Source organism: Ranitomeya imitator, chromosome 5 (genome assembly GCF_032444005.1).
Source record: "Ranitomeya imitator isolate aRanImi1 chromosome 5, aRanImi1.pri, whole genome shotgun sequence".
NCBI classification, from domain to species: Eukaryota; Metazoa; Chordata; class Amphibia; order Anura; family Dendrobatidae; genus Ranitomeya; species Ranitomeya imitator.
This window is the reverse complement of record NC_091286.1, coordinates 8,729,760-8,756,829: the sequence shown is the minus strand read 5'-3', so window position 1 is coordinate 8,756,829 and position 27,070 is coordinate 8,729,760. Positions and strand designations below refer to the sequence as shown.

General features: G+C 46.5%; 1 protein-coding gene and 4 pseudogenes across 1 annotated transcript in view; all 5 read left to right on the top strand.

The window, feature by feature from the left end:
• Positions 1-1,391: 1,391 nt before the first annotated feature.
• On the top strand, positions 1,392-1,453 carry LOC138639836 (U7 small nuclear RNA; annotated as a pseudogene).
• Positions 1,454-3,160: 1,707 nt separating this feature from the next.
• Positions 3,161-3,222, top strand: LOC138639821 (U7 small nuclear RNA; annotated as a pseudogene).
• A 1,700-nt stretch (positions 3,223-4,922) lies between these two features.
• Positions 4,923-4,984, top strand: LOC138639801 (U7 small nuclear RNA; annotated as a pseudogene).
• A 1,706-nt stretch (positions 4,985-6,690) lies between these two features.
• On the top strand, positions 6,691-6,752 carry LOC138639819 (U7 small nuclear RNA; annotated as a pseudogene).
• Positions 6,753-12,461: 5,709 nt separating this feature from the next.
• AARS2 (alanyl-tRNA synthetase 2, mitochondrial) overlaps positions 12,462-27,070 on the top strand; it is a 39,195-nt gene continuing 24,586 nt past the window's right edge. Inside the window, exons 1-2 of the mRNA XM_069768279.1 lie at positions 12,462-12,697; positions 13,085-13,273. Of these exons, the coding sequence (XP_069624380.1) occupies positions 12,482-12,697; positions 13,085-13,273 (405 nt within the window). The 5' untranslated portion in view covers positions 12,462-12,481. The remainder of the gene's footprint in view (positions 12,698-13,084; positions 13,274-27,070) is intronic.

The window sequence follows — 27,070 nt, the reverse complement described above, 5'->3', positions numbered from 1 at the left end:
TGGCTCAGTGTTCGTACTCAAAGAGTGGTGATAAATGGTAGCACATCCAATTGGAATAGTGTTTCAAGTGGGGTACCACAAGGCTCTGTTGTGGCCCCAGTATTGTTTAACCTTTTTATAAATGATCTAGGTAAGGTAAACTGATGCAATTTTTCAGGCGATGTAAAGCTAGGAGGGATAGCTAACACTAGAGAAGACAGAGAAAGGATTCAGAAGGATCTAGATGAGCTTGAAGAATGGGCAGTGAGTAATAGAATGGTTTTTAACAGGGGGAAATGCAAGAGTCTACATCTGGTACCGTGAGAAGGCCGTTGTTGCTGTGGTTTTGTGCTTGTGGGGCAGTGCGATCTTGAGTCTTGGGGACTCAGTCTTGGAGCATGTGTGCTGTGTGGCACCAGGACGCCCGCCCTGCTGGTGAATTGTCGCTGCGGAGGTGGTTAGTGCTCAACACCACTCCTTTAAGGTAACAATAGTTAGGACCCACTGAGTTTGCCATGATGCTGCAGAAACTTCATACAGTCTGATAAGAATGTTAAACTAAGAACCTCATGTTCAATTATATGTACATTTTTGTATAGTGGCATTGGATCAACATATGCTCCTTTTTCAGCCTTTTGATATTAGATCTTCTTTGAGCTCATTTTCTTAAACATTATTGTACAATCATTTATCTTTCCATAACAATGATACAGCACAAATAATATTCAACATCAGATTATAAGCCAAAAGTCAGGAACATCAAATATAATAAAAAAAATTATCTTTCTTTTGTTCACAAAAAAAAGACAAACCAGGTTTATTCAGGAAGATTGATACATATATTTACATAAACAGGAAGGGGTGAGGCTAGACATTTACATAAAAAGGGTATTCTCTAATTCTAAAACTCTGAGTTAACTCTTAACATCCCAGACAAATCTCTCCAGTGTATTGGTTTCTATGCAGCTCACCTCCCTCCTTTCCATCTCATCTTAAAGAAGGATGTGGAGCTATGCAAATCTCCATTTTCAAGACAAACTCTTTAATGGATGGCTTTACTAGAATTTCAGAAGGAGTGTCTGAGATCAGTGATTATTGAGGAAGATCTGCTTTGAAAAAAAATTGAATGCAAAAAAGTGACGAAAGTTTGAAAAAAGGGAATTTGGCAAGCAAAGGTTATAGAGAAAAATTTGCATAGCTCCACCCCTTCTGGTAAAACAGATGACCCCACAGAAATATACATCAGATGGTATGGGCAAACTCAGGTAATGATATTATTTAGTCCTGCCCTTTCCTTTTAATGTAAATAAATGTATCAATCTTGTTAGCTCTGGGAAAAACCTGTTCTGTGTTGTCTCCATGATGTTGATGATGATCAGTGAGAGGAGGTCGGATGAAACGCTCCATGTGATCAGTGTATATAGCTCTTTTACTATTTGTTTAATAGATTTTTGGCAAATGCTGAAAAGCCCAAATATTTGTGAAAAATAGAATAAAAAATGTGTTGAATTGCTACTTATTGAGAAAATAGACTACCATATTTGTTCTATAATAATCATTTGCAAGAATAAAATTGTTAAACAGAGCAAGCGTATGTGTATTACAAGTCTTACCAGATTAAACTAATTTTATTTTTTAATGGAAACACTGACTATGCAGATCAGGGAAATGTGGTAGATGTAGTATATCTCGATTTCAGCAATGCATTTGATAGAGTATCTCACACTAACCTCATTGAAAAAATGAACATTTGTGGGACTGACGAGGGTATGGTTAGGTGGATTAGTAACTGGCTCAGTGATCGTACTCAAAGAGTGGTGATAAATGGTAGCACATCCAATTGGAATAGTGTTTCAAGTGGGGTACCACAAGGCTCTGTTGTGGCCCCAGTATTGTTTAACCTTTTTATAAATGATCTAGGTAAGGTAAACTGATGCAATTTTTCAGGCGATGTAAAGCTAGGAGGGATAGCTAACACTAGAGAAGACAGAGAAAGGATTCAGAAGGATCTAGATGAGCTTGAAGAATGGGCAGTGAGTAATAGAATGGTTTTTAACAGGGGGAAATGCAAGAGTCTACATCTGGTACCGTGAGAAGGCCGTTGTTGCTGTGGTTTTGTGCTTGTGGGGCAGTGCGATCTTGAGTCTTGGGGACTCAGTCTTGGAGCATGTGTGCTGTGTGGCACCAGGACGCCCGCCCTGCTGGTGAATTGTCGCTGCGGAGGTGGTTAGTGCTCAACACCACTCCTTTAAGGTAACAATAGTTAGGACCCACTGAGTTTGCCATGATGCTGCAGAAACTTCATACAGTCTGATAAGAATGTTAAACTAAGAACCTCATGTTCAATTATATGTACATTTTTGTATAGTGGCATTGGATCAACATATGCTCCTTTTTCAGCCTTTTGATATTAGATCTTCTTTGAGCTCATTTTCTTAAACATTATTGTACAATCATTTATCTTTCCATAACAATGATACAGCACAAATAATATTCAACATCAGATTATAAGCCAAAAGTCAGGAACATCAAATATAATAAAAAAAATTATCTTTCTTTTGTTCACAAAAAAAAGACAAAACAGATTTATTCAGGAAGATTGATACATATATTTACATAAACAGGAAGGGGTGAGGCTAGATATTTACATAAAAAGGGTATTCTCTAATTCTAAAACTCTGAGTTAACTCTTAACATCCCAGACAAATCTCTCCAGTCCATTGGTTTCTATGCAGCTCACCTCCCTCCTTTCCATCTCATCTTAAAGAAGGATGTGGAGCTATGCAAATCTCCATTTTCAAGACAAACTCTTTAATGGATGGCTTTACTAGAATTTCAGAAGGAGTGTCTGAGATCAGTGATTATTGAGGAAGATCTGCTTTGAAAAAAAATTGAATGCAAAAAAGTGACGAAAGTTTGAAAAAAGGGAATTTGGCAAGCAAAGGTTATAGAGAAAAATTTGCATAGCTCCACCCCTTCTGGTAAAACAGATGACCCCACAGAAATATACATCAGATGGTGTGGGCAAACTCAGGTAATGATATTATTTAGTCCTGCTCTTTCCTTTTAATGTAAATAAATGTATCAATCTTGTTAGCTCTGGGAAAAACCTGTTCTGTGTTGTCTCCATGATGTTGATGGTGATCAGTGACGGGAGGTCGGATGAAACGCTCCATGTGATCAGTGTATATAGCTCTTTTACTATTTGTTTAATAGCTTTTTGGCAAATGCTGAAAAGCCCAAATATTTGTGAAAAATAGAATAAAAAATGTGTTGAATTGCTACTTAATGAGAAAATAGACTACCATAATTGTTCTATAAACATTTGCAAGAATAAAATTGTTAAACAGAGCAAGCGTGTGTATTACAAGTCTTACCAGATTAAACTAATTTTTTTTTGTAATGGAAACACTGACTATGCAGATCAGGGAAATGTGGTAGATATAGTATATCTCGATTTCAGTAACGAATTTGATAGAGTATCTCACACTATCCTCATTGAAAAAATGAACAATTGTGGGACTGACGAGGGTACGGTTAGGTGGATTAGTAACTGGCTCAGTGATCGTACTCAAAGAGTGGTGATAAATGGTAGCACATCCAATTGGAATAGTGTTTCAAGTGGGGTACCACAAGGCTCTGTCGTGGCCCCAGTATTGTTTAACCTTTTTATAAATGATCTAGGTAAGGTAAACTGATGCAATTTTTCAGGCGATGTAAAGCTAGGAGGGATAGCTAACACTAGAGAAGACAGAGAAAGGATTCAGAAGGATCTAGATGAGCTTGAAGAATGGGCAGTGAGTAATAGAATGGTTTTTAACAGGGGGAAATGCAAGAGTCTACATCTGGTACCGTGAGGAGGCCGTTGTTGCTGTGGTTTTGTGCTTGTGGGGCAGTGCGATCTTGAGTCTTGGGGACTCAGTCTTGGAGCATGTGTGCTGTGTGGCACCAGTCCACCCGCCCTGCTGGTGAATTGTCGCTGCGGAGGTGGTTAGTGCTCAACAACACTCCTTTAAGGTAACAATAGTTAGGACCCACTGAGTTTGCCATGATGCTGCAGAAACTTCATACAGTCTGATAAGAATGTTAAACTAAGAACCTCATGTTCAATTATATGTACATTTTTGTATAGTGGCATTGGATCAACATATGCTCCTTTTTCAGCCTTTTGATATTAGATCTTATTTGAGCTCATTTTCTTAAACATTATTGTACAATCATTTATCTTTCCATAACAATGATACAGCACAAATAATATTCAACATCAGATTATAAGCCAAAAGTCAGGAACATCAAATATAATAAAACAAATTATCTTTCTTTTGTTCACAAAAAAAGACAAAACAGGTTTATTCAGGAAGATTGATACATATATTTACACAAACAGGAAGGAGTGAGGCTAGACATTTTACATAAAAAGGTATTCTCAAATTCTAAAACTCTGAGTTAACTCTTAACATCCCAGACAAATCTCTCCAGTCCATTGGTTTCTATGCAGCTCACCTCCCTCCTTTCCATCTCATCTTAAAGAAGGAGGTGGAGCTATGCAAATCTCCATTTTCAAGACAAACTCTTTAATGGATGGCTTTACTAGAATTTTAGGAGTGTCTGAGATCAGTGATTATGGAGGAAGATCTGCTTTGAAAAAAAAAATTGAATGCAAAAAGTGACCAAAGTTTGAAAAAAGGGAATTTGGCAAGCAAAGGTTATAGAGAAAAATTTGCATAGCTCCACCCCTTCTGGTAAAAAAGATGACCCCACAGAAATATACATCAGGATGGTGTGGGCAAACTCAGGTAATGATATTAATTAGTTCTGCCCTTTCCTTTTAATGTAAATAAATGTATCAATCTTGTATCATCTGGGAAAAACCTGTTCTGTGTTGTCTCCATGATGTTGATGGTGATCAGTGAGAGGAGGTCGGATGAAACGCTCCATGTGATCAGTGTTTATAGCTCTTTTACTATTTGTTTAACAGCTTTTTGGCAAATGCTGAAAAGCCCAAATATTTGTGAAAAATAGAATAAAAAATGTGTTGAATTGCTACTTATTGAGAAAATAGACTACCATAATTGTTCTATAAACATTTGCAAGAATAAAATTGTTAAACAGAGCAAGCATATGTGTATTACAAGTTTTACCAGATTAAACTAATTTATTTTTTTAATGGAAACCCTGACTATGCAGATCAGGGAAATGTGGTAGATATAGTATATCTCGATTTCAGTAACGCATTTGATAGAGTATCTCACACTATCCTCATTGAAAAAATGAACAATTGTGGGACTGACGAGGGTATGGTTAGGTGGATTAGTAACTGGCTCAGTGTTCGTACTCAAAGAGTGGTGATAAATGGTAGCACATCCAATTGGAATAGTGTTTCAAGTGGGGTACCACAAGGCTCTGTTGTGGCCCCAGTATTGTTTAACCTTTTTATAAATGATCTAGGTAAGGTAAACTGATGCAATTTTTCAGGCGATGTAAAGCTAGGAGGGATAGCTAACACTAGAGAAGACAGAGAAAGGATTCAGAAGGATCTAGATGAGCTTGAAGAATGGGCAGTGAGTAATAGAATGGTTTTTAACAGGGGGAAATGCAAGAGTCTACATCTGGTACCGTGAGAAGGCCGTTGTTGCTGTGGTTTTGTGCTTGTGGGGCAGTGCGATCTTGAGTCTTGGGGACTCAGTCTTGGAGCATGTGTGCTGTGTGGCACCAGGACGTCCGCCCTGCTGGTGAATTGTCGCTGCGGAGGTGGTTAGTGCTCAACACCACTCCTTTAAGGTAACAATAGTTAGGACCCACTGAGTTTGCCATGATGCTGCAGAAACTTCATACAGTCTGATAAGAATGTTAAACTAAGAACCTCATGTTCAATTATATGTACATTTTTGTATAGTGGCATTGGATCAACATATGCTCCTTTTTCAGCCTTTTGATATTAGATCTTCTTTGAGCTCATTTTCTTAAACATTATTGTACAATCATTTATCTTTCCATAACAATGATACAGCACAAATAATATTCAACATCAGATTATAAGCCAAAAGTCAGGAACATCAAATATAATAAAAAAAATTATCTTTCTTTTGTTCACAAAAAAAAGACAAAACAGGTTTATTCAGGAAGATTGAAACATATATTTACATAAACAGGAAGGGGTGTGGCTAGACATTTTACATAAAAAGTGTATTCTCAAATTCTAAAACTCTGAGTTAACTCTTAACATCCCAGACAAATCTCTCCAGTCCATTGGTTTCTATGCAGCTCACCTCCCTCCTTTTCATCTCATCTTAATGAAGGAGGTGGAGCTATGCAAATCTCCATTTTCAAGACAAACTCTTTAATGGATGGCTTTACTAGAATTTTAGAAGGAGTGTCTGAGATCAGTGATTATGGAGGAAGATCTGCTTTGAAAAAAAATTGAATGCAAAAAAGTGACCAAAGTTTGAAAAAAGGGAATTTGGCAAGCAAAGGTTATAGAGAAAAATTTGCATAGCTCCACCCCTTCTGGTAAAACAGATGACCCCACAGAAATATACATCAGGATGGTGTGGGCAAACTCAGGTAATGATATTATTTAGTTCTGCCCTTTCCTTTTAATGTAAATAAATGTATCAATCTTGTATCCTCTGGGAAAAACCTGTTCTGTGTTGTCTCCATGATGTTGATGGTGATCAGTGAGGGGAGGTCGGATGAAACGCTCCATGTGATCAGTGTTTATAGCTCTTATACTATTTGTTTAACAGCTTTTTGGCATATGCTGAAAAGCCCAAATATTTGTGAAAAATAGAATAAAAAATTTGTTGAATTGCTACTTATTGAGAAAATAGACTACCATAATTGTTCTATAAACATTTGCATGAATAAAATTGTTAAACAGAGCAAGCGTATGTGTATCACAAGTCTTACCAGATTAAACTAATTTTATTTTTTAATGGAAACACTGACTATGCAGATCAGGGAAATGTGGTAGATATAGTATATCTCGATTTCAGTAATGCATTTGATAGAGTATCTCACACTAACCTCATTGAAAAAATGAACAATTGTGGGACTGACGAGGGTATGGTTAGGTGGATTAGTAACTGGCTCAGTGATCATACTCAAAGAGTGGTGATAAATGGTAGCACATCCAATTGGAATAGTGTTTCAAGTGGGGTACCACAAGGCTCTGTCGTGGCCCCAGTATTGTTTAACCTTTTTATAAATGATCTAGATAAGGTAAACTGATGCAATTTTTCAGGCGATATAAAGCTAGGAGGGATAGCTAACACTAGAGAAGACAGAGAAAGGATTCAGAAGGATCTAGATGAGCTTGAAGAATGGGCAGTGAGTAATAGAATGGTTTTTAACAGGGGGAAATGCAAGAGTCTACATCTGGTACCGTGAGGAGGCCGTTGTTGCTGTGGTTTTGTGCTTGTGGGGCAGTGCGATCTTGAGTCTTGGGGACTCAGTCTTGGAGCATGTGTGCTGTGTGGCACCAGGACGCCCGCCCTGCTGGTGAATTGTCGCTGCGGAGGTGGTTAGCGCTCAACACCACTCCTTTAAGGTAACAATAGTTAGGACCCACTGAGTTTGCCATGATGCTGCAGCAACTTCATACAGTCTGATAAGAATGTTAAACTAAGAACCTCATGTTCAATTATATGTACATTTTTGTATAGTGGCATTGGATCAACATATTGTTAGGTGTCGAGTTCCCACCTCTGCACAGGTGGAATCTCGAACCACCTCCGCTGCAGTCTCCCATTCTTCTCCAGCCACAGTGGAGGCTGCTCAGCGGAGACGTCGGTCCCAGCATCTGGCTCAGGCTGATACTGGGCAACTGGTTACTACTGTTCTTCCAGTCTCTGCCTTTGTAGCCAGTACTGGTCAGAAGCTAGCAGACGTCTCTGGGGCTAAGTCCTGCTTTTCCCCTTTTGAGCATGCCCAGGGTAAGACCTCTCATTGGAGGTCGGGGGTCACATCTCAGATACTGCAGCAGCTCCCATTGGTCCTCTAGGAAGGTCCTGAAGTTGCTCATTTACTGTAGCAGCTCCAATTGGTCCTCTAGGAAGGTCCTGAAGTTGCAGCTATAAAAAGCTCAGCACCAGTGTGGTCATGTCTGGATGCGGTTAGGGTTTGGCTGAAATAAGCCCCTAGAATACCGGCACCTCCGGTGAGGAGTTTGTATGAGTGTATTCAGGGCCTTGGCTGAAATAAGCCGCTAGAATACCAGCACCTCCGGTGAGGAGTTGTTTGTCTGTTTTTTCTGACTGCATGACCACAGTTTGCTCTGGTTGGTGGCTGTGTACCTCTGTGAGGTTAACAGGGCACAGTATCTTGTTCCTAGCGACTCTGTGGAGTTATGCCGCCATATAGCACCGCTATTTGCCAGCAGCAGGTTCCTCTCCTGCACGGTGGACCCCGGGTTGCGAACGCACCTAATAATATATATATATATACTCGGTGCATTCCACCAACCCTAACACCACCGAGCCTCCTGGGTGTTAGGTCAGACAGGTAACTTGGAGTTTAGCTGTCCTGCCGGTCTCTGATGTAAGCCATAGAGGTCCTTACACCCTCGGTGTTCCGGCTACCGGTCTCTGCCTCTCAGAAGGAAGCAGCCTGCTTGGGGCTGGTCTCCCCCTGGTATTCTCTCCTGTGCTTTGCTCTCCTGCATGCTCTCTGCAATGTATTCAGCTTTCTGTATGTCTCTTTCCAGGAGCTGTTGCACTGCGGCGGCACAGCTCCGTAAAACCTTCTGCTGCCTCAGACTGATCCATTCTGTATCCTGGCAAGAACTGACTAACTCTCCCTACAGACAACCAGTTATATATACAGTATATGGGGAGTCACCTAGCAAGTAGGATCAAAAGCTCCCCCTGGTGGCCTGGAGTGTGAATGTGTTGCATGTTTGTGGTACCTGGTTACAGTTATCCCTTCTTGCCTTCAAGCGTATCATCACTCTCCCCGTGAGGAAAGCAATGCTACTGTGACGACAAGGACCCTGGGGCGCCACAAAATCCTCCAAAAATTCAAGAATTAATGCAGCACAAAGGGTCTGCAGGGCTCACCTGCCCCGGTGTCAGGACTAATGCACACTCAGGATGCCGCAAACAAATGTAATAAAGATGGCAGTAACACAGGTGCAAAATACTGATGAGACAGTTTTGTCGGCATCTGGACGGAGTCATATTTTTCCCAGTGAGACAGTGGGAGCCGTTGGGACCGCGAGCAGCTTCCACTGGGGTCCAGCTCAAAAAATGGTGCCAACTATTGGTCATAAAGTTCATACAGACTTAACTGTAGGAAATGTTGTAGGGATTGTCCACGAGAAGAAGGAGTGTAAGGAGAAAGCCTTCAGGGTTTATCTGATCACAGGCCATGGCACCAACAATCCTGAAGAAGACCCCCTGTATGTCTACAAGGTCTGACCAAAAAGAGAGAGCACCTGGGCTATAGTTTGCTTGGGTCGGGGTCCCATAAGCGCACAGCAACTGATCCTTCTGGAGTGCCCGTCGGGGCCATGGGGCTCTCGGTACTGGGCCGGTTTTTAAAGGGGACGTGTCATGGCAGCAGTGACGCGGTCCATGGCCCAGGGCATCCAATGAAAAGGGAAGTTAATGGGAATAAAGTTTATAAAAATTAGATCCTGACACCACTTGTGGTATACTGCAAATAGATGTTAGCCGACGCTACTTGAGGAGACCGCTGGGGTTGATGGGGATGCAGCAGTGTTGTTACAGCTCTCCACAGGTAGAGCTAGCCCCAGGGCAGTTGTAGGATTAAGTGAGATGTTTCTAGTGGTGGTTATGCCGGGCAGGTGTTGTAGGAATAACACAAAGGTCACAGTAAGGTGCAGTTTCCACTTTACTCACAGTTCTCCAGTCCACAAACGCCAGCCTGGTGCTGTGTCCGTCAGGTCGGTGGTCCAGCAAACTCCCAGGTTAATTGGGGTGCACCTTTCCAGGACTCCTTTTGTATGCCTTTCTCTGGCCGTCTCACTACACTGGCTTTCCTCTTCTCCTGCCCAGTGCCTTACCGACAGTGTCCCAAGCCAGCATCCAGGAACCTGGTCGGGCAACGTTCTCCGAGTCCCCTGGATTCTATACGGCTGCCTTTTTGGTGAAGTATGGGTGGATGTGGCTGTGCTTCATGCAAAATCCGCATCCTCCTGTTTCTTAGCTGAACTTGAAGTATTCCACTAAGTTGGGGCCGTCCACTGACTGCGTCCTGGTCCCTCCATGTCTGGACACGGGCCCCACGGGTGGCTTCTGCACTTCCCGTGCCCCTAGGACCACTTCTGTCCTCTTGGGAGCTTCTTTCTATTTCTCTCTCACACTTCTCTGTTCTGTCTGTCAAGAGCTGCAGACCCACACGTCTGCTCTCCTCCACTTCACACAGACTCCCCTCTGCACTGTTCTTTCCGCCTTCTAAGCTCCTCCCCCTTTTCCTACCTACCCCACACACTACCACCACCCATTCTTATCCAGTCTGAGATGAGGCCTTCCTCCCCAAGGGTACACCCAGGTGCCCTGACTGAACTGGTGTGTGTTGGGTGCGAGTCTTAGAGTTCTGGGTAGTTCTCCCTCCTTACCTTTGAGTGGGATACCACACCTCTGGGTGAGGTGCAGTACCTCTGTGGCGACTGGACCCCAGGGGTGCCACACTTTTCTCAGTGAGAGCCGAGAGTCAGTGCTTTAGGCTCCAATGCTCTCACATAACAGGATTGGAGCACGGCTGTGGAAGAGACGGAGAAAGTAATTTCTCCATCTCCGCTGCGGCCCCCGGGAATCGCACTGCACTCGAGTGATATCAGAGTGCAGTGCAATGTTTTACACGCACCCATAGATTTCTATGGATGCCTGCGATCCAATTCTCGAGTGCAATCGCAGCATGCTGCCATGGTTTTCGCATGAGTAAGGAGGAATTACCAAACAAAAGGTCAAAAAGATGGAAAGACAATGGTTGAAAAGATAAAACATAAGCTTTATTGAGACAAAATGGTAAAAGGTGGCGCTAACAGCAAAAGACTGACTGCCCTCACATCTATAACAGAATATCACATCTATATATATATATATAGATCACATCTATAACAGAATAGTGATCCAAAGAAAATAGTGTAATAAAATGTGATAGACGATTATTGGATCAAAACATGTGGCCCAAGATGGAAGGTGACAATGTGTAGAGATGTCGTTAAGGTAACCGGACAATTTTATATAGAAAACACAATGAAAAATATGTCAAAAGGAATAAAATATATAGGTAAAGCACGGTCAAGGGACATAAATGATGGAGGTAGTACATGTACAGACACAGGATACACATGTGTCACTTACAGACAATATCAGTGGTCCATAAACAGTAATCGTGTAGAGTGTTTCTGTGATCAGAGAGGTCACACAGTGATAATGAAGCTGCCATGGAAATAACAGTGCCGTGTGAGAGGGATGGGGGTGGGGTGGCGTGGATAGGGATGCCGCGGGCATGGGGGTAATCAGCTAACCGGCAATAGTCACCAAGTAATAAAATGTAGAACTAGTGTAAGGACTGGGTGTATGAGGGAGCCGACAGCTGGAAGAGGGTGGAATCAGACACATAATGGAACAAGATAGGAATGCAGAAAAGGTACAGGCAATGATGAATGGCTGCCTGTGGAGCACAGAGGGGAAACAGTAACGTAAGTGGGAGCAACCGGCAGGTGCATGGGTTGGCGGACACAAGTGACGGATGACTGTGTAAGGCGGTTACCTGTGTGGTCACAGTGGTGAGTGCACCGAAGTGGAATCATTAAAAACGCCAGCTCAGCACGCAAAAAATAAGCCCTCAACCGACCCCAGATCATGAAAAATGGAGACGCTACAGGTATCGGAAAATGGCGCCATTTTTTTTTTTTTTTTAGCAAAGTTTGGAATTTTTTTCACCACTTAGATAAAAGAGAACCTGGACATGTTTGGTGTCTATGAACTCGTAATGACCTGGAGAATCATAATATCAGGTCAGTTTTAGCATTTAGCGAAGCTAGCAAAAAAGCCAAACAAAAAACCAGTGTGGGACTGCACTTTTTTTTTTTTGCAGTTTCACCGCACTTGGAATTTTTTTGTAGTACAAGACATGGTAAAACCAATGATGTCGTTCAAAAGGACAACTCGTCCCGCAAAAAATAAGCCCTCACATGGCCAAATTGACGGAAAAATGAAAACGAAAAAGGGCCTTGGTGAACTCGGAGAAAGAATAAGGAGCCCTGCCACGGCGCCATCAACTGAAAAATATGTTACAGCCTCAGAAACCTGCAGAAGAAAAAGATAAAAGCATAAAAATGAAAAGTGGCCGTGGTGGGATTCAAGATGGAAAACCCCTTGAAGGAAAGTGTACTGCTTGTTATGTGACATAGTAATAAAGCTTCACAATACAAAATCCATAACCTTGACAATACAGCACGAGAAACTGCACATGCGCACAAAAAGCCGGAAGTGACCGCATTCCCCGTCACTGTGCCCTTGCCATCCGTAAGATGGTGGCTTCCTTGCGGCTGCTCCAGAGCCTGACAGCTCGTGTGCCGCGCAGCCGCCGGGCTCTGTCCTCTGCCTCCTCCCCGTCCTCGGCTGCCGTCCGCCGCACGTTCTTGCGCTATTTCGAGGAGCAGCATGAACACCGGCGCGTCCCGTCCTCCTCCGTGCGGCCGCGGGGAGACCCCAGTCTGCTGTTTGTGAACGCCGGCATGAACCAGGTGAGGTCACGTGGGCGGTGGCGCGGCGCTCCATTGGTTGTAAGGAGTGGCGCTGTGGGGCGGAGCCACAGAGATGATTGACAGGAGGGGCGTGGCTGATGGCAGAAGGGGCGTGGCTCCTCTAATAACTGGTGTGTAATATTATATCGCTCATTACTGCGCTGCTGACAATCATTCTGTGAAGTGTCGGTTACCCCGGGGTCAGGCTGCGCCGGCGGACAGGAGCGACTGTCCCATACTAATATATATACCATATATATAGAGAGAGGCCGGATCCATCCAGTGCTTTTTGACGCCCCTGCAGAGGGGTCATTCTGCCCTGTGGGGCTTCCTGGTGGTCAAGGACTCATTATGTGTAATAATAATGTGTTGCTTTTTATCCCCCAGTTTAAGCCCATATTCCTGGGTAACGTGGACCCCCGGAGCGAGATGGCGCAGTACCGCAGGGTAGTGAACAGCCAGAAGTGTGTGCGAGCCGGGGGGAAGCACAACGACCTGGAGGACGTGGGCCGAGACGTCTATCACCACACCTTCTTCGAGATGCTGGGAAACTGGTCATTTGGAGATTACTTCAAGGTATAAAAACAAAAGCCCTCGATCCCCCACATACTGGATATCTGCCCCCTCTAATATCTGATCCCCCCACATACTGGATATCTGCCCCCTCTAATATCTGATCCCCCCCACATACTGGATATCGGCCCCCTCTAATATCTGATCCCCCCACATACTGGATATCTGCCCCCTCTAATATCTGATCCCCCACATACTGGATATCTGCCCCCTCTAATATCTGATCCCCCCACATACTGGATATCTGCCCCCTCTAATATCTGATCCCCCACATACTGGATATCGGCCCCCTCTAATATCTGATCCCCCCACATACTGGATATCTGCCCCCTCTAATATCTGATCCCCCCACATACTGGATATCTGCCCCCTCTAATATCTCATCCCCCCCACATACTGGATATCGGCCCCCTCTAATATCTGATCCCCCACATACTGGATATCGGCCCCCTCTAATATCTGATCCCCCCCACATACTGGATATCTGCCCCCTCTAATATCTGATCCCCCCACACATACTGGATATCTGCCCCCTCTAATATCTGATCCCCCCACATACTGGATATCTGCCCCCTCTAATATCTGATCCCCCCACATACTGGATATCGGCCCCCTCTAATATCTGATCCCCCCACATACTGGATATCTGCCCCCTCTAATATCTGATCCCCCCCCCACATACTGGATATCGGCCCCCTCTAATATCTGATCCCCCCCCCACATACTGGATATCTGCACCCTCTAATATCTGATCCCCCCCCCACATACTGGATATCGGCCCCCTCTAATATCTGATCCCCCCACATACTGGATATCTGCCCCCTCTAATATCTGATCTCCCCACATACTGGATATCTGCCCCCTCTAATATCTGATCCCCCCCACATACTGGATATCGGCCCCCTCTAATATCTGATCCCCCCACATACTGGATATCTGCCCCCTCTAATATCTGATCCCCCCACATACTGGATATCGGCCCCCTCTAATATCTGATCTCCCCACATACTGGATATCTGCCCCCTCTAATATCTGATCCCCCCACATACTGGATATCTGCCCCCTCTAATATCTGATCCCCCCCCCACATACTGGATATCTGCCCCCTCTAATATCTGATCCCCCCCACATACTGGATATCTGCCCCCTCTAATATCTGATCCCCCCACATACTGGATATCTGCCCCCTCTAATATCTGATTCCCCCACATACTGGATATCTGCCCCCTCTAATATCTGATCCCCCCACATACTGGATATCTGCCCCCTCTAATATCTGATCTCCCCACATACTGGATATCTGCCCCCTCTAATATCTGATCCCCCCCACATACTGGATATCTGCCCCCTCTAATATCTGATCCCCCCACATACTGGATATCTGCCCCCTATTATATCTGATCTCCCCACATACTGGATATCTGCCCCCTCTAATATCTGATCCCCCCACATACTGGATATCTGCCCCCTCTAATATCTGATCCCCCCACATACTGGATATCTGCCCCCTCTAATATCTGATCCCCCACATACTGGATATCTGCCCCCTCTAATATCTGATCCCCCCACATACTGGATATCTGCCCCCTCTAATATCTGATCCCCCCACATACTGGATATCTGCCCCCTCTAATATCTGATCCCCCCACATACTGGATATCTGCCCCCTCTAATATCTGATCCCCCCACATACTGGATATCTGCCCGTGTTATATCTGATCCCCCCACATACTGGATATCTGCCCCCTATTATATCTGATCCCCCCACATACTGGATATCTGCCCCCTATTATATCTGATCCCCCCACATACTGGATATCTGCCCCCTCTAATATCTGATCCCCCCACATACTGGATATCTGCCCCCTCTAATATCTGATCCCCCCCACATACTGGATATCTGCCCCTTGTTATATCTGATCCCCCCACATACTGGATATCTGCCCCCTGTTATATCTGATCCCCCCCACATACTGGATATCTGCCCCGTGTTGTATCTGATCTCCCCACATACTGGATATCTGCCCCCTCTAATATCTGATCCCCCCACATACTGGATATCTGCCCGTGTTATATCTGATCCCCCCACATACTGGATATCTGCCCCCTATTATATCTGATCCCCCCACATACTGGATATCTGCCCCCTCTAATATCTGATCCCCCCCCCCACATACTGGATATCTGCCCCCTATTATATCTGATCCCCCCCCCACATACTGGATATCTGCCCCCTCTAATATCTGATCCCCCCCCCCACATACTGGATATCTGCCCCCTATTATATCTGATCCCCCCCCACATACTGGATATCTGCCCCCTCTAATATCTGATCCCCCCCACATACTGGATATCTGCCCCCTCTAATATCTGATCTCCCCACATACTGGATATCTGCCCCCTCTAATATCTGATCTCCCCACATACTGGATATCGGCCCCCTCTAATATCTGATCCCCCCCCCACATACTGGATATCTGCACCCTCTAATATCTGATCCCCCCCCCACATACTGGATATCGGCCCCCTCTAATATCTGATCCCCCCCCCCACATACTGGATATCTGCCCCCTCTAATATCTGATCCCCCCACATACTGGATATCTGCCCCCTCTAATATCTGATCCCCCCCACATACTGGATATCGGCCCCCTCTAATATCTGATCCCCCCCACATACTGGATATCTGCCCCCTCTAATATCTGATCCCCCACATACTGGATATCTGCCCCCTCTAATATCTGATCCCCCCACATACTGGATATCTGCCCCCTCTAATATCTGATCCCCCCCACATACTGGATATCGGCCCCCTCTAATATCTGATCCCCCCACATACTGGATATCGGCCCCCTCTAATATCTGATCCCCCCACATACTGGATATCTGCCCCCTCTAATATCTGATCCCCCCACATACTGGATATCTGCCCCCTCTAATATCTGATCCCCCACATACTGGATATCTGCCCCCTCTAATATCTGATCCCCCACATACTGGATATCTGCCCCCTCTAATATCTGATCCCCCCACATACTGGATATCTGCCCCCTCTAATATCTGATCCCCCCACATACTGGATATCTGCCCCCTCTAATATCTGATCTCCCCACATACTGGATATCTGCCCCCTCTAATATCTGATCCCCCCCACATACTGGATATCGGCCCCCTCTAATATCTGATCCCCCCACATACTGGATATCTGCCCCCTCTAATATCTGATCCCCCCACATACTGGATATCGGCCCCCTCTAATATCTGATCTCCCCACATACTGGATATCTGCCCCCTCTAATATCTGATCCCCCCACATACTGGATATCTGCCCCCTCTAATATCTGATCCCCCCCCCACATACTGGATATCTGCCCCCTCTAATATCTGATCCCCCCCACATACTGGATATCTGCCCCCTCTAATATCTGATCCCCCCACATACTGGATATCTGCCCCCTCTAATATCTGATTCCCCCACATACTGGATATCTGCCCCCTCTAATATCTGATCCCCCCACATACTGGATATCTGCCCCCTCTAATATCTGATCTCCCCACATACTGGATATCTGCCCCCTCTAATATCTGATCCCCCCCACATACTGGATATCTGCCCCCTCTAATATCTGATCCCCCCACATACTGGATATCTGCCCCCTATTATATCTGATCTCCCCACATACTGGATATCTGCCCCCTCTAATATCTGATCCCCCCACATACTGGATATCTGCCCCCTCTAATATCTGATCCCCCCACATACTGGATATCTGCCCCCTCTAATATCTGATCCCCCACATACTGGATATCTGCCCCCTCTAATATCTGATCCCCCCACATACTGGATATCTGCCCGTGTTATATCTGATCCCCCCACATACTGGATATCTGCCCCCTATTATATCTGATCCCCCCACATACTGGATATCTGCCCCCTATTATATCTGATCCCCCCACATACTGGATATCTGCCCCCTCTAATATCTGATCCCCCCACATACTGGATATCTGCCCCCTCTAATATCTGATCCCCCCCACATACTGGATATCTGCCCCTTGTTATATCTGATCCCCCCACATACTGGATATCTGCCCCCTGTTATATCTGATCCCCCCCACATACTGGATATCTGCCCCGTGTTGTATCTGATCTCCCCACATACTGGATATCTGCCCCCTCTAATATCTGATCCCCCCACATACTGGATATCTGCCCCCTCTAATATCTGATCCCCCCACATACTGGATATCTGCCCCCTATTATATCTGATCCCCCCACATACTGGATATCTGCCCCCTCTAATATCTGATCTCCCCACATACTGGATATCTGCCCCCTATTATATCTGATCCCCCCCCCACATACTGGATATCTGCCCCCTCTAATATCTGATCCCCCCCCCCACATACTGGATATCTGCCCCCTATTATATCTGATCCCCCCCCACATACTGGATATCTGCCCCCTCTAATATCTGATCCCCCCCACATACTGGATATCTGCCCCCTCTAATATCTGATCTCCCCACATACTGGATATCTGCCCCCTCTAATATCTGATCTCCCCACATACTGGATATCTGCCCCCTCTAATATCTGATCCCCCCACATACTGGATATCTGCCCCCTATTATATCTGATCCCCCCACATACTGGATATCTGCCCCCTCTAATATCTGATCTCCCCACATACTGGATATCTGCCCCCTCTAATATCTGATCTCCCCACATACTGGATATCTGCCCCCTATTATATCTGATCCCCCCCCCACATACTGGATATCTGCCCCCTCTAATATCTGATTCCCCCACATACTGGATATCTGCCCCCTCTAATATCTGATCCCCCCCCACATACTGGATATCGGCCCCCTCTAATATCTGATCCCCCCCCACATACTGGATATCTGCCCCCTATTATATCTGATCCCCCCCACATACTGGATATCTGCCCCCTATTATATCTGATCCCCCCACATACTGGATATCTGCCCCCTCTAATATCTGATCCCCCACATACTGTATATCTGCCCCCTCTAATATCTGATCCCCCCACATACTGGATATCTGCCCCCTCTAATATCTGATCCCCCCACATACTGGATATCTGCCCCCTGTTATATCTGATCCCCCACATACTGGATATCTGCCCCCTGTTATATCTGATCCCCCCACATACTGGATATCTGCCCCCTCTAATATCTGATCCCCCCCACATACTGGATATCTGCCCCCTCTAATATCTGATCCCCCCCACATACTGGATATCTGCCCCTTGTTATATCTGATCCCCCCCACATACTGGATATCTGCCCCCTGTTATATCTGATCCCCCCCACATACTGGATATCTGCCCCCTCTAATATCTGATCCCCCACATACTGGATATCTGCCCCCTATTATATCTGATCCCCCCACATACTGGATATCTGCCCCCTCTAATATCTGATCCCCCCCCACATACTGGATATCTGCCCCCTATTATATCTGATCCCCCCCCCACATACTGGATATCTGCCCCCTCTAATATCTGATCTCCCCACATACTGGATATCTGCCCCCTATTATATCTGATCCCCCCACATACTGGATATCTGCCCCCTCTAATATCTGTTCCCCCCCCCCCACATACTGGATATCTGCCCCCTATTATATCTGATCCCCCCCCACATACTGGATATCTGCCCCCTCTAATATCTGATCCCCCCCACATACTGGATATCTGCCCCCTCTAATATCTGATCTCCCCACATACTGGATATCTGCCCCCTATTATATCTGATCCCCCCCCCACATACTGGATATCTGCCCCCTCTAATATCTGATTCCCCCACATACTGGATATCTGCCCCCTCTAATATCTGATCCCCCCCCACATACTGGATATCGGCCCCCTCTAATATCTGATCCCCCCCCCACATACTGGATATCTGCCCCCTATTATATCTGATCCCCCCCACATACTGGATATCTGCCCCCTCTAATATCTGATCCCCCCACATACTGGATATCTGCCCCCTCTAATATCTGATCCCCCCACATACTGGATATCTGCCCCCTCTAATATCTGATCTCCCCACATACTGGATATCTGCCCCCTCTAATATCTGATCCCCCCCACATACTGGATATCTGCCCCCTCTAATATCTGATCCCCCCACATACTGGATATCTGCCCCCTATTATATCTGATCTCCCCACATACTGGATATCTGCCCCCTCTAATATCTGATCCCCCCACATACTGGATATCTGCCCCCTCTAATATCTGATCCCCCCCACATACTGGATATCTGCCCCCTCTAATATCTGATTCCCCCACATACTGGATATCTGCCCCCTCTAATATCTGATCCCCCCCACATACTGGATATCGGCCCCCTCTAATATCTGATCCCCCCCACATACTGGATATCTGCCCCCTCTAATATCTGATCCCCCCACATACTGGATATCTGCCCCCTCTAATATCTGATCCCCCCACATACTGGATATCTGCCCCCTCTAATATCTGATCCCCCACATACTGGATATCTGCCCCCTCTAATATCTGATCCCCCCACATACTGGATATCTGCCCCCTCTAATATCTGATCCCCCCCACATACTGGATATCGGCCCCCTCTAATATCTGATCCCCCCACATACTGGATATCGGCCCCCTCTAATATCTGATCCCCCCCACATACTGGATATCGGCCCCCTCTAATATCTGATCCCCCCCACATACTGGATATCTGCCCCCTCTAATATCTGATCCCCCCCACATACTGGATATCTGCCCCCTCTAATATCTGATCCCCCCCACATACTGGATATCGGCCCCCTCTAATATCTGATCCCCCCACATACTGGATATCTGCCCCCTCTAATATCTGATCCCCCCACATACTGGATATCGGCCCCCTCTAATATCTGATCCCCCACATACTGGATATCTGCCCCTTGTTATATCAGATCTCCCCACATACTGGATATCTGCCCCCTATTATATCTGATCCCCCCACATACTGGATATCTGCCCCCTCTAATATCTGATCCCCCCACATACTGGATATCGGCCCCCTCTAATATCTGATCCCCCACATACTGGATATCTGCCCCCTCTAATATCTGATCCCCCCACATACTGGATATCTGCCCCCTCTAATATCTGATCCCCCCACATACTGGATATCTGCCCCCTCTAATATCTGATCCCCCACATACTGGATATCTGCCCCCTCTAATATCTGATCCCCCCACATACTGGATATCTGCCCCCTCTAATATCTGATCCCCCACATACTGGATATCTGCCCCCTCTAATATCTGATCCCCCCACATACTGGATATCTGCCCCCTCTAATATCTGATCCCCCACATACTGGATATCTGCCCCCTCTAATATCTGATCCCCCACATACTGGATATCTGCCCCCTCTAATATCTGATCCCCCCACATACTGGATATCTGCCCCCTCTAATATCTGATCCCCCCCACATACTGGATATCTGCCCCCTATTATATCTGATCCCCCCACATACTGGATATCTGCCCCCTCTAATATCTGATCTCCCCACATACTGGATATCTGCCCCCTCTAATATCTGATCCCCCCCACATACTGGATATCGGCCCCCTCTAATATCTGATCCCCCACATACTGGATATCGGCCCCCTCTAATATCTGATCCCCCCCACATACTGGATATCGGCCCCCTCTAATATCTGATCCCCCACATACTGGATATCGGCCCCCTCTAATATCTGATCCCCCCACATACTGGATATCTGCCCCCTATTATATCTGATCTCCCCACATACTGGATATCTGCCCCCTATTATATCTGATCCCCCCACATACTGGATATCTGCCCCCTCTAATATCTGATCCCCCCACATACTGGATATCTGCCCCCTCTAATATCTGATCCCCCCACATACTGGATATCTGCCCCCTCTAATATCTGATCTCCCCACATACTGGATATCTGCCCCCTCTAATATCTGATCCCCCCCACATACTGGATATCTGCCCCCTCTAATATCTGATCCCCCACATACTGGATATCTGCCCCCTCTAATATCTGATCCCCCCCACATACTGGATATCTGCCCCCTATTATATCTGATCCCCCCACATACTGGATATCTGCCCCCTATTATATCTGATCTCCCCACATACTGGATATCTGCCCCCTCTAATATCTGATCCCCCCCACATACTGGATATCTGCCCCCTCTAATATCTGATCCCCCACATACTGGATATCTGCCCCCTCTAATATCTGATCCCCCCCACATACTGGATATCTGCCCCCTATTATATCTGATCCCCCCACATACTGGATATCTGCCCCCTATTATATCTGATCTCCCCACATACTGGATATCTGCCCCCTCTAATATCTGATCCCCCCCACATACTGGATATCTGCCCCCTCTAATATCTGATCCCCCCACATACTGGATATCTGCCCCCTCTAATATCTGATCCCCCCACATACTGGATATCGGCCCCCTCTAATATCTGATCCCCCCCACATACTGGATATCGGCCCCCTCTAATATCTGATCCCCCCCACATACTGGATATCTGCCCCCTATTATATCTGATCCCCCCACATACTGGATATCTGCCCCCTCTAATATCTGATCTCCCCACATACTGGATATCTGCCCCCTATTATATCTGATCCCCCCCCACATACTGGATATCTGCCCCCTCTAATATCTGATCCCCCCCCCCACATACTGGATATCTGCCCCCTATTATATCTGATCCCCCCCCACATACTGGATATCTGCCCCCTCTAATATCTGATCCCCCCCACATACTGGATATCTGCCCCCTCTAATATCTGATCTCCCCACATACTGGATATCTGCCCCCTCTAATATCTGATCTCCCCACATACTGGATATCTGCCCCCTCTAATATCTGATCCCCCCACATACTGGATATCTGCCCCCTATTATATCTGATCCCCCCACATACTGGATATCTGCCCCCTCTAATATCTGATCTCCCCACATACTGGATATCTGCCCCCTCTAATATCTGATCTCCCCACATACTGGATATCTGCCCCCTATTATATCTGATCCCCCCCCACATACTGGATATCTGCCCCCTCTAATATCTGATTCCCCCCACATACTGGATATCTGCCCCCTCTAATATCTGATCCCCCCCCACATACTGGATATCGGCCCCCTCTAATATCTGATCCCCCCCCACATACTGGATATCTGCCCCCTATTATATCTGATCCCCCCCACATACTGGATATCTGCCCCCTATTATATCTGATCCCCCCACATACTGGATATCTGCCCCCTCTAATATCTGATCCCCCACATACTGTATATCTGCCCCCTCTAATATCTGATCCCCCCACATACTGGATATCTGCCCCCTCTAATATCTGATCCCCCCACATACTGGATATCTGCCCCCTGTTATATCTGATCCCCCACATACTGGATATCTGCCCCCTGTTATATCTGATCCCCCCACATACTGGATATCTGCCCCCTCTAATATCTGATCCCCCCCACATACTGGATATCTGCCCCCTCTAATATCTGATCCCCCCCACATACTGGATATCTGCCCCTTGTTATATCTGATCCCCCCCACATACTGGATATCTGCCCCCTGTTATATCTGATCCCCCCCACATACTGGATATCTGCCCCCTCTAATATCTGATCCCCCACATACTGGATATCTGCCCCCTATTATATCTGATCCCCCCACATACTGGATATCTGCCCCCTCTAATATCTGATCCCCCCCCACATACTGGATATCTGCCCCCTATTATATCTGATCCCCCCCCACATACTGGATATCTGCCCCCTCTAATATCTGATCTCCCCACATACTGGATATCTGCCCCCTATTATATCTGATCCCCCCCCACATACTGGATATCTGCCCCCTCTAATATCTGTTCCCCCCCCCACATACTGGATATCTGCCCCCTATTATATCTGATCCCCCCCACATACTGGATATCTGCCCCCTCTAATATCTGATCCCCCCCACATACTGGATATCTGCCCCCTCTAATATCTGATCTCCCCACATACTGGATATCTGCCCCCTATTATATCTGATCCCCCCCCCACATACTGGATATCTGCCCCCTCTAATATCTGATTCCCCCACATACTGGATATCTGCCCCCTCTAATATCTGATCCCCCCCCACATACTGGATATCTGCCCCCTCTAATATCTGATCCCCCCCCCACATACTGGATATCTGCCCCCTATTATATCTGATCCCCCCCACATACTGGATATCTGCCCCTCTAATATCTGATCCCCCCACATACTGGATATCTGCCCCCTCTAATATCTGATCCCCCCACATACTGGATATCTGCCCCCTCTAATATCTGATCTCCCCACATACTGGATATCTGCCCCCTCTAATATCTGATCCCCCCCACATACTGGATATCTGCCCCCTCTAATATCTGATCCCCCCACATACTGGATATCTGCCCCCTATTATATCTGATCTCCCCACATACTGGATATCTGCCCCTCTAATATCTGATCCCCCCACATACTGGATATCTGCCCCCTCTAATATCTGATCCCCCCCACATACTGGATATCTGCCCCCTCTAATATCTGATTCCCCCACATACTGGATATCTGCCCCCTCTAATATCTGATCCCCCCCACATACTGGATATCGGCCCCCTCTAATATCTGATCCCCCCCACATACTGGATATCTGCCCCCTCTAATATCTGATCCCCCCACATACTGGATATCTGCCCCCTCTAATATCTGATCCCCCCACATACTGGATATCTGCCCCCTCTAATATCTGATCCCCCACATACTGGATATCTGCCCCCTCTAATATCTGATCCCCCCACATACTGGATATCTGCCCCCTCTAATATCTGATCCCCCCCACATACTGGATATCGGCCCCCTCTAATATCTGATCCCCCCACATACTGGATATCGGCCCCCTCTAATATCTGATCCCCCCCACATACTGGATATCGGCCCCCTCTAATATCTGATCCCCCCCACATACTGGATATCTGCCCCCTCTAATATCTGATCCCCCCCACATACTGGATATCTGCCCCCTCTAATATCTGATCCCCCCCACATACTGGATATCGGCCCCCTCTAATATCTGATCCCCCCACATACTGGATATCTGCCCCCTCTAATATCTGATCCCCCCACATACTGGATATCGGCCCCCTCTAATATCTGATCCCCCACATACTGGATATCTGCCCCTTGTTATATCAGATCTCCCCACATACTGGATATCTGCCCCCTATTATATCTGATCCCCCCACATACTGGATATCTGCCCCCTCTAATATCTGATCCCCCCACATACTGGATATCGGCCCCCTCTAATATCTGATCCCCCACATACTGGATATCTGCCCCCTCTAATATCTGATCCCCCCACATACTGGATATCTGCCCCCTCTAATATCTGATCCCCCCACATACTGGATATCTGCCCCCTCTAATATCTGATCCCCCACATACTGGATATCTGCCCCCTCTAATATCTGATCCCCCCACATACTGGATATCTGCCCCCTCTAATATCTGATCCCCCACATACTGGATATCTGCCCCCTCTAATATCTGATCCCCCCACATACTGGATATCTGCCCCCTCTAATATCTGATCCCCCACATACTGGATATCTGCCCCCTCTAATATCTGATCCCCCACATACTGGATATCTGCCCCCTCTAATATCTGATCCCCCCACATACTGGATATCTGCCCCCTCTAATATCTGATCCCCCCCACATACTGGATATCGGCCCCCTCTAATATCTGATCCCCCCCACATACTGGATATCTGCCCCCTCTAATATCTGATCCCCCCACATACTGGATATCTGCCCCCTCTAATATCTGATCCCCCCACATACTGGATATCTGCCCCCTCTAATATCTGATCCCCCACATACTGGATATCTGCCCCCTCTAATATCTGATCCCCCCACATACTGGATATCTGCCCCCTCTAATATCTGATCCCCCCCACATACTGGATATCGGCCCCCTCTAATATCTGATCCCCCCACATACTGGATATCGGCCCCCTCTAATATCTGATCCCCCCCACATACTGGATATCGGCCCCCTCTAATATCTGATCCCCCCCACATACTGGATATCTGCCCCCTCTAATATCTGATCCCCCCCACATACTGGATATCTGCCCCCTCTAATATCTGATCCCCCCACATACTGGATATCGGCCCCCTCTAATATCTGATCCCCCCACATACTGGATATCTGCCCCCTCTAATATCTGATCCCCCCACATACTGGATATCGGCCCCCTCTAATATCTGATCCCCCACATACTGGATATCTGCCCCTTGTTATATCAGATCTCCCCACATACTGGATATCTGCCCCCTATTATATCTGATCCCCCCACATACTGGATATCTGCCCCCTCTAATATCTGATCCCCCCACATACTGGATATCGGCCCCCTCTAATATCTGATCCCCCACATACTGGATATCTGCCCCTCTAATATCTGATCCCCCCACATACTGGATATCTGCCCCCTCTAATATCTGATCCCCCCACATACTGGATATCTGCCCCCTCTAATATCTGATCCCCCACATACTGGATATCTGCCCCCTCTAATATCTGATCCCCCCACATACTGGATATCTGCCCCCTCTAATATCTGATCCCCCACATACTGGATATCTGCCCCCTCTAATATCTGATCCCCCCACATACTGGATATCTGCCCCCTCTAATATCTGATCCCCCACATACTGGATATCTGCCCCCTCTAATATCTGATCCCCCACATACTGGATATCTGCCCCCTCTAATATCTGATCCCCCCACATACTGGATATCTGCCCCCTCTAATATCTGATCCCCCCCACATACTGGATATCTGCCCCCTATTATATCTGATCCCCCCACATACTGGATATCTGCCCCCTCTAATATCTGATCTCCCCACATACTGGATATCTGCCCCCTCTAATATCTGATCCCCCCCACATACTGGATATCGGCCCCCTCTAATATCTGATCCCCCACATACTGGATATCGGCCCCCTCTAATATCTGATCCCCCCCACATACTGGATATCGGCCCCCTCTAATATCTGATCCCCCACATACTGGATATCGGCCCCCTCTAATATCTGATCCCCCCACATACTGGATATCTGCCCCCTATTATATCTGATCTCCCCACATACTGGATATCTGCCCCCTATTATATCTGATCCCCCCACATACTGGATATCTGCCCCCTCTAATATCTGATCCCCCCACATACTGGATATCTGCCCCCTCTAATATCTGATCCCCCCACATACTGGATATCTGCCCCCTCTAATATCTGATCTCCCCACATACTGGATATCTGCCCCCTCTAATATCTGATCCCCCCCACATACTGGATATCTGCCCCCTCTAATATCTGATCCCCCACATACTGGATATCTGCCCCCTCTAATATCTGATCCCCCCACATACTGGATATCTGCCCCCTATTATATCTGATCCCCCCACATACTGGATATCTGCCCCCTATTATATCTGATCTCCCCACATACTGGATATCTGCCCCCTCTAATATCTGATCCCCCCCACATACTGGATATCTGCCCCCTCTAATATCTGATTCCCCCACATACTGGATATCTGCCCCCTCTAATATCTGATCCCCCCCACATACTGGATATCGGCCCCCTCTAATATCTGATCCCCCCCACATACTGGATATCTGCCCCCTCTAATATCTGAT